The sequence below is a fragment of the Rattus rattus genome, chromosome 5, assembly GCF_011064425.1.
Source record: "Rattus rattus isolate New Zealand chromosome 5, Rrattus_CSIRO_v1, whole genome shotgun sequence".
NCBI lineage: Eukaryota > Metazoa > Chordata > Mammalia > Rodentia > Muridae > Rattus > Rattus rattus.
In genome coordinates, this window is record NC_046158.1 from 14500913 (window position 1) to 14514050 (window position 13138).

General features: G+C 37.3%; 1 protein-coding gene across 1 annotated transcript; it reads left to right on the top strand.

The window, feature by feature from the left end:
- Positions 1 to 596: 596 nt before the first annotated feature.
- LOC116900129 (olfactory receptor 50) lies at positions 597 to 1535 on the top strand. Its single transcript, XM_032901903.1, has one exon. It carries the CDS (start codon positions 597 to 599, stop codon positions 1533 to 1535), a length of 939 nt encoding a protein of 312 aa, XP_032757794.1.
- Positions 1536 to 13138: the final 11603 nt, after the last annotated feature.

The window sequence follows — 13138 nt, forward strand, 5'->3', positions numbered from 1 at the left end:
TAAATAGTAAATAAGATGATTATTTAATTCTCAAAAAACACCAAATTCAGAGTGAATAATTCTTTCGAGAGAATGTGGAGCCTGCATTTTTGTAGATGTTTCACATATTTTCTTTCCCAAATATAAAATATTTACGACAGTAGGTAAGCCTAAAGTAATGTTAAGTAATTGCAAGTAAAGCATGTCTGAGAGGTGTTCTGGTGGCCTTGCTGGAGATTAGGTTACACCAACAAGCCATGAGATGTCATCGGCTAGATTTCTGTTCATTTCTTATAAACTTGGCCTTATGCTGTCATTTGAAATTTAAGATTTTTTTCATGGATCGCTGTTTCCCACGAGCTGGACGAGGCATGATGACCACTCTGCTGCTTTCTCTTTTTTGCCCAAAGCAATTTGAGTTGTTTTCTAGGCAGACAATTAGTAGGTGTTTAGCCACAAAAATCACTAACCCAACAATGTGTCAAGAACCTTGCGATATTACAGTAAGAGAGTACAAACTGACTAGTTAAAATTATGTAATTATAATGTAATAGATATAATGATCTCTGCTTCTTCCATCTCATCTTTTTTTTTCCATCTCTAGCTAAGGACAAAGCATGATGGAGACTAATCAGAGCACTGTGTCTGAATTCATCCTCCTAGGGCTCCCCATCCAGCCAGAGGACCAAGCTGTGTATTCTGTCCTGTTCCTGGCTATGTACATGACAACTGTGCTAGGGAACTTGCTCATCATCCTGCTCATCAGGCTGGACTCTCACCTACAGACCCCCATGTACTTCTTCCTCAGCCACTTGGCCTTCACAGACATCTCTTTTTCATCAGTCACAGCTCCAAAGATGCTCATGAATATGCTGACACACAGTCAGTCCATCTCATATGCTGGATGTGTTTCGCAAATATATTTTTTCTTATTGTTTGGGTGTATTGACAACTTCCTTCTGACTTCCATGGCCTATGATAGGTATGTGGCCATCTGCCACCCTCTGCATTACACCACCATTATGAGTCAGAGTCTCTGTGTTCTGCTAGTGATGATATCCTGGGTCTTTTCCTCTACTAATGGCCTTGTGCACACTCTTCTCTTTGCTCGCCTCTCTCATTTTAAAGACAACACTGTCCATCATTTTTTCTGTGATCTCTCTGCCTTGCTCAAACTTTCCATCTCAGACACAACCATCAATGAACTAGTCATCCTCACGTTAGCAGTGGTGGTCATTACTGTACCATTCATATGCATCCTGATTTCTTATGGTCACATAGGGGCCACTATCCTAAGAACTCCAACCATCAAGGGTATCTGCAAAGCCTTGTCCACATGTGGCTCTCATCTCTGTGTAGTTTTTTTATATTATGGAGCCATTATTGGGTTATATTTCTTTCCCTCCTCCAACAATACGAATGCTAAAGATGTAATAGCATCTGTGATGTACACTGTGATCACACCCATGCTGAATCCCTTTATTTATAGTCTGAGGAATCGAGATATGAAAGGAGCACTGAAAAATACACTCAGCAGGCGACTGTGTTCACACTGACAGGCATGATCTTCCCTCTTTCTGTATTTGAGAACTTCTCAGTCCTTTGCATGATTCTGTGACTTGGTGCTTTTCATTGAATCTTTGGGTTGTAGTTTTTCAACCTGTTTCATCTCAGCCCTGCACTTTGTTCTCTTTAGTTGTTCTGTTTATCTTAGGGAAAGGTTTTTTTCTGAATACTTCCACATTTTTTCCATAGTCCTTTAGTTTTAGGTTCATAAATTTTTTTCTCATGCCATTAATTCACCTTTTATTATTACCTAATCTTATGGCCTTCTATATAAAGTATTGCTTTCTTTCTCAAGAAAACAAACATTCCTTCCTTATATTATTTTATCATTATATAAAATATTAATTTTAGTTTTAATTTTATGATATAATTATAACTTACTTTCTTGAGGAACACCAATTCAAAATATAGTTTGTTTCCATTTCAATGCTTTAAATTGGTACAAAAATTAATACATAATTAGTCATTTGAGTGTTTCTCAAAGACTAGAAATAGATCTTCCATATGACCAAGCTACACTACTCCAGAAAATATGCATAAAGAACTTTATATCATTCTACATAAATATTTTCACATTCATGATCATTGTTACTATATTCACAATAGCTAGAAAATAGAATCAACATAGAAATCTATCAACTGAAAAATGGAAAATGAAAAAGGATGTTGTACATATACACAATGCCATATTAACTATCTGTGAAAGAAAACAAAAACCATGATATTTATAGGTAAATACAAAATAAATAAATGTGCAAAAAACTATAATGAATGATGTTACCCATGTTAAAAAAGACAAATGAGTCATGTTAACTTTCATGTGAGGATTCATATCTTATATTTATAAATATTGTTTAGTGATTTTAGCATATAGTACATATAGAAGCTAACTAACTAGAAATGACCCATTGGCTCAGGATGCATTTACAGAAAGAAATATTAGAATATAGGTGAAGTGAAAGTAGCCAGGTGGAATACTGGAGACAGAAGTCTCCAAACATTTAGTGAAGTGATAAGTATAGGAAAATGGAGGCCAGGAGTAGATTTAGCCTAAATGAGATGTGCTTGAAGAAGGTAATGGGGAGCCTATAATCTTGAAATCCAAGTTAATTCTAATGAGAAGCGATACTTGAACATATGTAATATAAAAGAACAGGAAAGAATACTTGGAGATAAAGAGTTAATTAAAACCAAGCATGTGCAGGAAAGAATGTAGAACTATAAATTGGAGAAGAATGGCTGTGAAACACAGTACTCTCAATATAATGTGACTATTGCACACAAGAACTCACAGCAGCAAAAGTTACCAATACAAGGTCTTACAAGATTATGAGAGTAAAAAAAATCTGGTATAGAAGGTCAGAAGCAAGATTCCCTGCCCAGCCAGAGACCCAGTGCCTTCTGGTTCCTACCTGTGACAGGAATAGAGCACCTATGCCAGACCCAATCCCACATATCCCATACATATCCCAGTGGTAGCTCGACTTCCCAGGTATTCTGACACATCCAGCATCACAAGTGAGTCTCTAAGCCCTGCCCCAATACCCAGCATACTAGAACCCTGAGACCTGGGGAAGCAGATTAAACACCAATGTGCTTTCTGGACCTGAACCCACACAGTCCACACAACAGTTGCAGTTCGACTCCCAGGTATTCTGACACATCCACACAAATCCCTTAAAGAAATGCAGAAGAACACAATCAAACGTGTGAAGGAATTGAAAAAACTGTCCAGGATCTAAATGGAAATAGAATCATTAAAGAGAACTCAAGGGGAGACAGTGCTGAAGATAGAAAACCTAGGAAAGAGAACAGAAGTCACAGACGCAATCATCACCAACAGAATACAAAAGAAAGAAGAGAAATCTCAGTGACCGAAGATAGAATAAAAGTTATCAATAGAGCAGTCAAGGAAAATAGAAACAAAAAACAAAAACAAACAACAACAACAACAACAAAACAAAAGGAAAAAAAAACCCCAAAAAGCTCCTATCTCAAAACATTCAAGAAATCTAGGACTCAATGAAAAGACCAAACCTAAGAATAATAGAAATAGAAGAGAGTGAAAATTACCAACTCAAAGAGCCAGCAAACATCTTTAACAAAATTATAGAAAAAACTTTCCTGACTTACATAAAAAATGTCCATAAACATACAAGAAGCCTAAAGAACACTAAACACGCGGGACCAGAAAAGAAAATCTTCTAGTCACATAATAATTAAAACCCCAAATGCATAAAAAAGAAAGAATATTGAAAGAAATGCAAGAAATTAATCTTTTCACAGTAAACCCAAAAGAAAAGAAACACACAAACATAATCCCACCAATAACAACAGAAATAGCAACAACCATTGGTCCCTAATATCTCTCAACATCAATGAACTCAATTCCCCGATAAAAAGACATAGGCTTACAGACTGGATAAATAAACAGGATGCAGCATTTTGCTGCATACAGGAAATGCACTCAGAGTCAAAGACAGACAATGCCTCAAAGTAAAAGGATGGGAAATTTTTTCCAAGCAAATGGTCCCAGGAACAAGGTGGAGTAGCCATTTTAATAACCAACAAAATAGACTTTCCATCAAAAGTTATAAAAAAAGATGGGGAAAGACACAACATACTCATCAAAAGAAAAGTCCACCAAGATGAACTCTCAATTCTGAACATCTGTGCCCCAAATGCAAGAGCACCCACAATTGTAAAAGAAATGTTACTAAAGCTCAAAGTACACATTGAACCTCACACAATCATAGTGGGAGATTTCAATAACCCGCTCTCACAAATGGACAGATCATGGGAAAAGAAACTAAACAAAGTCACAGTGAAACTAAATGAAATTATGAAACAAATGGATTTAATTGATATCTACAGAACATTCACCTTAACACAAAAGAATTTACGTTTTTCTCAGCACCTCATGGTATCTTCTGACAAAGCAACCATGTACTCAGACCCAAAACAAACTTCAACCGATGAAAGAAGATTGAAATAATCCCATGTATCCCATGTATGCTATCAGACCACCATGGACTAAGGTTGGTCTTCAACAGCAACAGGAGAGAGAGAGAGAAAGAGAGAGAGAGAGAGAGAGAGAGAGAGAGAGAGAGAGAGAGAGAGAGGTGGGGCAGGGAGAAAGGCCACATACATATGGAAGCAATGGTAACTTAATAAAGGAAGAAATAAAGAAATTAAAGTCTTTAAAATTCAATGAAAATGAAATCACAGCATGTTCAAACTTATGGGACAAAATGAAAGCAGTGCTAATAGGAAAACACATAACTCTGAGTGCTTTCATAAAGAAATTGGAGAGGTCATGTACTAGCAGCTTAACAACTACTCTAGAACAAAAAGAAGCAATACACCAAAGAGGAGTAGACTGCAGGAAATAATCAAACTCAGGGTGGAGCCAACCAAGTAGAAACAGAGAACTATACAAAGAATCAATAAAACTAATATCTGATTCTTTGAAAAAATCAACAAGATACATAAACCCTTAGCCAGACTAACCAGAGTACACTGAAACCATATCGAAATTAACAAAATTGGGAACGAAAATGGAGACATAACAACAGAAACTAAAAAACATTCAAAAATAATCAGATCAGACTATAAATGTCTATGCTCAACAAAACTGCAAAACTTAGATTAAATGGATTATTTCCTAGACACATACCAGGTAACGAGGTTAGATCAGGATCAGATAAACCATCTAAACAGAGCCATAACTACCAATAAAATAGTGGTAATCATTAGAAGTCTCCCAACCAAAAAAAAAAAAAATACCAGGCCAGAAGATTTTAGTGCAAAGACTGTAAGACCTTCAAAGAAGTTCTAATACCAATACTCCACAATGTATTCCTTAAAATAGATTCAAAAGGAACACTACCCAATTATTTCTATGAAGATACAGTTATACTAATACCTAAACCACAAATAGACCCATCAAAGAAAGAAAACTACAGACCAATTTTTCTCATGAAGATTAATGCAAAAATACTCAGTAAAATTCTCACAAACCGAATCCAAGAACACATCAAAATGATCATCTACCATGATAAAGTAGGCTTCATCCCAGGAATGCAGGGATGTTCAGTACATGGAAATCCATCAATGTAATCTACTGTACAAAAAAGAAAAGAAAAAAAATGATCATCTTATTAGATGCTGAAAAAGCCTTTGAAAAATAGAACAACCATTCATGTTAAAAGTATTGGAGAGCCCACAAATTCAAAGTTCATACATAAATATAATAAAAGCAATATATAGCAAACCAATAGCCAACATCAAACTAAATGGGAACTCAGAACAATCCCATTAAAATCAGGGACAAGATAAGGCTACCCACTCTCTTCCTACTTATTCAATATAGTACTCAAAGTCCTAGCCAGAGCAATCAGACAGCAAAAAGAGATCAAAGTTACTCAAATTGGGAGGGAGGAAGTCAAGATATCACTATTTGCAAATAATATGATCATATATATATATATAAGCAACCCCAAAAATTCTACCAGAGAGCTCCTAAAGCTGATACACAATTTCATCAAAGTAGCTGGATATAAAATTAACTTAAATCAGTAGGTTTCTTCCACTCAAAGAATAAAAGGGCTGAGAAAGAAATTAGGGAAGCAATACCCTTCACGATAGTCACAAATAATATAAAATATCTTGTGACCCTAACCAAGTGAGTGAAAGCTCTGTATGACAAATCTTCAAATCCCTGAATAAATTGAAGAAGATCTCAAAAGATGGAAAGATCTCCCATGCTCATGGATTGGCAGGATTAATATAGTAAAAATGGCCATTTTGCCAAAAGCAACCTACAGATTCAATGCAATCCCCATCAAAATTACAACTCAATTCCTCATAGAGTCAGAATGAGCAACTCTCAAATTTATTTGGAATAGCAAAAAACCTAGGATATTGAAAACTATTCTCAAAAACAAAAACTACTGGGGAAATCACCATCCCTGAACTCAAGCTATGATAAAACATGGCATGATGTTGGTATAGAAACAGGCAAGTAGATCAGTAAAATTAGAATAGATATGAAGACCCGGAAATGATCCCACATACCTATGCTCACTTGATCTTTGACAAAGAAGCTAAAAATATCCAGTGGAAGAAAGACAGAATTTTCAACAAAATGTTGCTGATTCAACTAGCAGCCTGCATGTAGAAGAATGCAAATTTGATCCATTCTTGTCTCCTTGTGCAAAGCAAAAGTCCAAGTACATTAAGGACCTCCACATAAAACCAGATATGCTTAATCTAATAAAAAAGAAAGTGGAGAAGAGCCTTGAATTCTTGGGCACAGGAAAATACTTCATGAACAGAACACCAATGGCTTGTGCTTTAAGAGCAACAAACAACAACAACAACAAAAACCTGAAAAAACCTTCTTTATGGCAAAGGACACTGTCAATAGGACAAAATGGAAACCCACCAATTGGGAAAAGATCTCTAGCAATCCTACATCTGAGGGAGGGCTAATATCCAGTATGTACAAAGGACTCCAGAAGGTAGACTCCAGAGAACCAAATAACCCTATTAAAAATTGGAGCACAGAGCTGATTAGAGAATTCTTAACTGAGGATAATTAAATGTCTGAGAAGCACCTAAAGAAATGTTCAACATTCTTAGTCATCAGAGAAATGCAAATCAAAAGGACCCTGAGATTCTACCTCACAACAGTCAGAATGGTTCAGATCAAACATTCAGGTGACAGCAGATGCTAGTGAGGATGTGGAGAAAAAGGAACACTCCTCCATTGCTGGCGGGATTGCAATCTGTTACAAACATTCTGGAAATCAGTCTGGCAGTTCCTCAGAAAATTGGACATAGTACTACCTGAGGACCCAGCTATACCACTTCTGGGCATATACCCTGGAGTCTCTTCTAACTTTAAAGCCAAAGCCACATGGCTGAAGCTGCCAAGTTTTACTGCTTGCTATGTCTTTCCCCTTGTTCTGTTTCATCATTCATTGCTCTAACATATAACAAGGGCACATGCTCCACTGTGTTCAGAGCAGCCTTATGTTTGTTTAATAGCCCGAAGTTGGAGACAACCCAGATGTCCCTCAGTAGAAGAATGGATACAGAAAATATGGTACATATGCACAATGGAGTACTACACAGCAATTAAAAACAGTTTCCTGAAATTCACAGGAAAATGGATGGAAGTAGAAAATATCAATTTGACTGTGGTAACCCAGACGCAAAAGAACATACATGGTATGTATTCACCAATAAGTGGATATTAGCCCAAAAGCCCACAATGCCTGTAATATAACCCATAGAACATATGGAGATTAGAAGGGAGGAAGACCAGGTGTGAATGCTTTATTCCTGCATTGAGGAAGGAACAGGACAATTGTGGGAAATGGAAGGAAAGGGGGACCAGGAAGGGAGAAAGGAGGAGAAGGAAATAAAGGTGGCATCATCAGGATCTGGAGGAGATAGATATGAGGGATATACAGAGAGTCAAGAAATTGAACAAACATATGTAACAGGGTGGATGAAGAACTGGGGATAGCCACTGGAGGATCTCATACATCAGGTAAACGTGAAACTCCCAGGACCCAGTGGGAATGTCGTTGGCCAAAAGTGTGCAAAGAAGGGGGAGATAGATCCTCTAGAGGCCTCCTCCAGCAGATAGGCATGGCCCTAGTCAAAGGATTGTGATACCCACACATCTCAAAGTTTTTAACCCAGAAATTGCCTTTTCAAAGGAAGAACAGGGACAAAAATGGAACAGAAACTGAAGGAAGGGCCAATCAGGAACTGGCCTACCTGGAGATTCATCATGTCTGCAGACACAAAATCCAACACTGTTGTTGTGGTCAAGAGATGCTTGCTGACAGGAATCTAGTATGGCAGTTCCTGAGGAAGTCTGGCCAGCAACTGACCAATGTAGATGTTGATGCTTGGAGCTAACCCTCAGATGGAGCTCAGGGAACCTGGTGGGGGAGCTGGCAGAAGAACTGGAGGAGGAGAGAGGGATTGTAACCCTACTGGAATAACAACCTGACCAACCAGTTCTCCCAGAGTCTAAACCACCAACCAAGGAGTGTTCCTGGAGGGATCCTTGGCTCCAGATACATATGCTGCATGGGATGGCCTTGCCTGACAGCCATGGTGGGGAACATCCTTGGTCTCAGGAGTCTTGATGCCCCAGCATAGGGGTATGATGGAGCAGTAGGGCAGGAGAGTGTGGGTGGGGAGCACTCTTAAACAGGCTAAGGGAAGGGGAGAGGGCAGATGTGAGATGGGGGTTTGGTGGAGGGATAACCAGGAAGTTGGATATCATTTGAGATGTAAATAAACAGAAAAATTAATACAAAAATTAAAATTTAAATTTAAAAAAAGTGAGGAGCCTTTGTACCCATAGCTGGTGAGCTATTGGCTAGAGGAGAATCACTTTCTTCAGGGTTATGACCTCTAGAGGGTTCCACATTTCCCACTAGATTACCCCATGTCCAAACACAAAGGGGAGCATTATTTGATCACTGTGGGTTAAATAGAAAGCTGTAAAAGGAGGGCATGGATTTGGGGAAAGACATGATAGGGGATCCTATGGCAAGTTGGAAGAAAAGAGTGAGGGGCAAATAAGCAATATCATGCATTGCTTATTTTTAATGACATTTTTAAAAAAGTTATCATTTAAAACTACAGTGAAAAAATTGATATGTATTTTCAAGTTTCCATGTATGCTTAAGTTAGGTAATATTCAAATAAAGTTAAGTACAATGTTTACTTCATTATTCATCTTGCTTCATAGGAAACATTAATAATACTGTTATCTTTTGCTTGCTTTGAGACATGCAACACATAATCATTATATTTGGCCACTGGGCTGCTTGCCTTTTGTCAGTTTGACACAAACCCAGACTTGTCTGGGAAGAGAGAATCTTAATTAAGAAAATGTCTCCATAAAATTGACCTGTGGGCAGGTTTGTGGAGTATTGTCTTGAATCATTAGTGATGTGGGAAGGCCCATCCACTGTGGGTGGTACCATACTTGGGTTGGTGTTCCTGGGTTTTATAAGAATGCAAAGTGAGGAAGACATAATGAGTAATCATTAAGTAGCAACCCTCCATGGTGTCCGTATCAGCTCCACCTCCAGAATTTTGTTTCATCTGTTTGAGTTTCTACCAATATTTCCCTCAGTTATGCACTGTTACCTGGAAGTGTAAGATAAAACATGCCCTTTCCATCCCATGTTCTGGTGACCTTCCCATGGTCATGGTCTTAACACAGGAATGGAAACCCTAACCAAGACAATGACTTTACTGTCTAATAGAGTTCACAGCTGCTGGAGTAACTTTTTTCCAGCTCTCCTTCCCTTACATTATAGATGTTTACCATTTCTTAGCATGCATTTTTAGTAGGTTTTTCAAAATTATTTCACATCTATTTATTTATTTAATGTGTGTGCTTACATCTGGAAGTCAGACATTTTGGAATTGCTACTGTCCTGGCATTGTGTGGGCCCTGGGGCTAACATTTAGGGTATCGGGCTTGCTAGGAAGTGTCTTTTCTCTGATGAACCATCTTATTGGACACATTTTTAGCTGTTTTGTTGCTGCAGTTCTTGCTCTTTTAAGAGACATAGTAACCAAGCACAAGACTTTCCCCAACAACTTAAACACAATTAGCTTGGTCACAAATTGAAATGGATTTTCTACAATGTACTGTACAATGATTGAAATAGAAGGGCAACAGTTCTATATAAACCATGAACCTAAACTTAATGGACACCCTCTAGGTGCTAGATATATCAAATTGGTCTGATGTATTAAGTGTAATGTATTTTTTAAAGACAATCATAATGGTGTTGTATTTAAAGGTTATCCACTCAACTTAGTTTACTCCTCATAATAAACTTTTTTGTATATGTAATAACCTCTAAACTACAGAGATCTGTTAAGTCATGCACATTACTTCTTTGCTTGAGGATGCTATAAAAATGTGCCAGAAACTGGGAGTCATAAACAGCAGAAATCTAATTACATAGAGTGCTGGATCTAGAAGTCTATGATGATATGTTTTATCCATAGTCTACAAAAGTTAATAACTGCCTTCTTTCTATATGTTCATATGACAGATAGCAGATGTAAAGCAAAAGGGTGAACAAAGATAAAGGAGAACAGGAAAAGATGAAAGAGAGAGAGAGAGAGAGAGAGAACAAGTAAACCATCCTTCTTTAAAGGTCTCAATCCTTTTGGAGTCCACCATTGTTATGACATCATTAAAATCTAGTGAGATACGAATGACTTTATTTAGAATTAGATATAAGACATAAATAGTTTCAATATATATATTTTAGGTCTGGCATAGTCATCCATAAAATATATATATTGTGTTCATGTGTTTTGTTATGCATAATTTTTTCTTATTAATATATTTTTCCATTTTCAATCTTAATGATATTTCCATTACCATTGTAATCTATATCACCTCTTAGACACATGAAATCTGACATTAGAAATGCATGATCCATTTCAAATCACATTTTCAGTGGTAAATTATAATGTCACTTTGCTTCTCTATGATGTATTAACTAAACTTCCCAGTTATATGCATCACATGGTCAGTAAGAGCTACCTCAAACCTTTTTCAAATAGCATGACACAAACTGACAATGTTTTAGCTTCAGTTTGAACCTGTGTGTGTGTGTGTGTGTGTGTGTGTGTGTGTGTGTGTATACACATTTGTACTCACTATGGTAAATACTGAGACATCTCTATTGTTAAATCCCAGAAAGTAAAGGGGAGCATTGCAACAAATCTGACTTCTCTTAAAAATTCACCTACAACTGACATTGTGTTTGCAAAGGAAGAGACATTTTTCTCCATTGGAATATCACTGGGTAAGTAAACCACATTTAAGGGTAGATCCTGTGCCTAGAAGTAGATGACCAACACAAAATAAACTCAATGATGTTTTTATAGATTTTTTTTAAATATTACTTTGTTTTATATTACTGATCTTTTGCTTATATACTATAGTTTCCAATTTTGTGCTTTTTATGGTGTATTTACCTTTCTATGTTTCTTATATTTTCATTTTGGTTTGCTTTTTTACTTGCCTGGTTGTTTTCTTTGAGAGGGGCATGAAGTAGGAAGGGTGTTGAGAATCTGGAAGGACATGAGGAACACAGTGATTAAATATATTTTAAAGTATCAGTAGAAAAGAGAAAAATAAGCTAACCACAAAAATAAAAGATGATCATGAAACTAAGAAATATTTTTTAGTTCTGTAGTCAACAATTTTAGAATAATTTTGTTTATCATTTAAGGAATTTTTTAATTTTTAAAATTTTTATTAGATATATTTCTTTACTTACATTTCAAATGTTATTCCCCTTCCTGGTTTCCTGTCCATAAGCCTCCATCCCCTCCCCTCAACATTCCCCTTCCCCATACAGGTATTCTCCACATACATACCCCTTACTGACACCCCACCCCTGCCATATTCCCCTGCACTGGGGTTTCAACCTTGGCAGGACCAAGGTCTTCCCCTTCCACTGGTGCCCCAACAAGGCTATTCTCTGCTATCAGTCCATGTATAGTCTTTTGGTAGTAGTTTAGTCCCTGAAAGCTCTGGTTCGTTGGCATTGTTGTTCTTATGGGGTTGCAAGCTCCTTCAACTCTTTCAATTATTCCTCTAATTCCCTACAAGGGGGTCCTGTTCTCAGTTCGGTGGTTTGCTGCTAGCACTGACCTCTGTATTGGACATGCTCTGGGTGTGTCTCTCAGGAGAGATCTATTTCTGGTCCCTTTCAGCATGCACTTTTTAGGTTCATCAATCTTATCTAGTTTTTGTGGCTGTGTGTGTGTGTGTGTGTGTGTGTGTGTGTGTGTGTGTGTGTGTGTGTATGCCATGTGTGGCCAGGCTCTGAATGGCTATTCCTTCAGTAGCTGTTATAAACTTTGCTTCCATATTCCCTCCTATGGATATTTTTTCCCTTTTTAAGAAGGGGTTGGAGAATACACATTTTGAGCTTCCTGTGGTCTGTGGATTGCATCTTGGGTAATTTGAGCATTTGGGCTAATACCCACTTAACGATTAGTGCATACCAAGTGTGTTTTTCTGTGATTGAGTTACCTCACTCAGGATTATATTTTCTAGTTCATTCCATATGTCTATGAATTTCATGAAGTCATTGTTTTTGATAGCTGAGTAATACTCCATAGTGTAGATATACCACATTTTTTGAATCCATTCCTATATTGAAGGGCATCTGAGTTCTTTCCAGTTTCTGGAAATTATAAATACAGCTGCTATGAACATAGTAGAGCATGTGTCTTTTTTGTACGTTGAAGCATCCTTTGGGTATGTGCCTAAGAGAGGTATAGCTGGGTCCACAGTTAGTGGAATGTCCAATTTTCTGAGGAACCTCCAAACTGATTTCCAGAGTGGTTTGTACCAGTTTGCAATACCATCACAAATGGAGGAGTGTTCCTCTTTCTCCACATCCGCACCAGCATCTGCTGTCACCTGAGTTTTTATCTTAGCCATTCTGACTGGTATGAGGTGGAATCTCATGGTTATTTTTATTTGCATTTCCCCGATGACTAAGAATGTTGA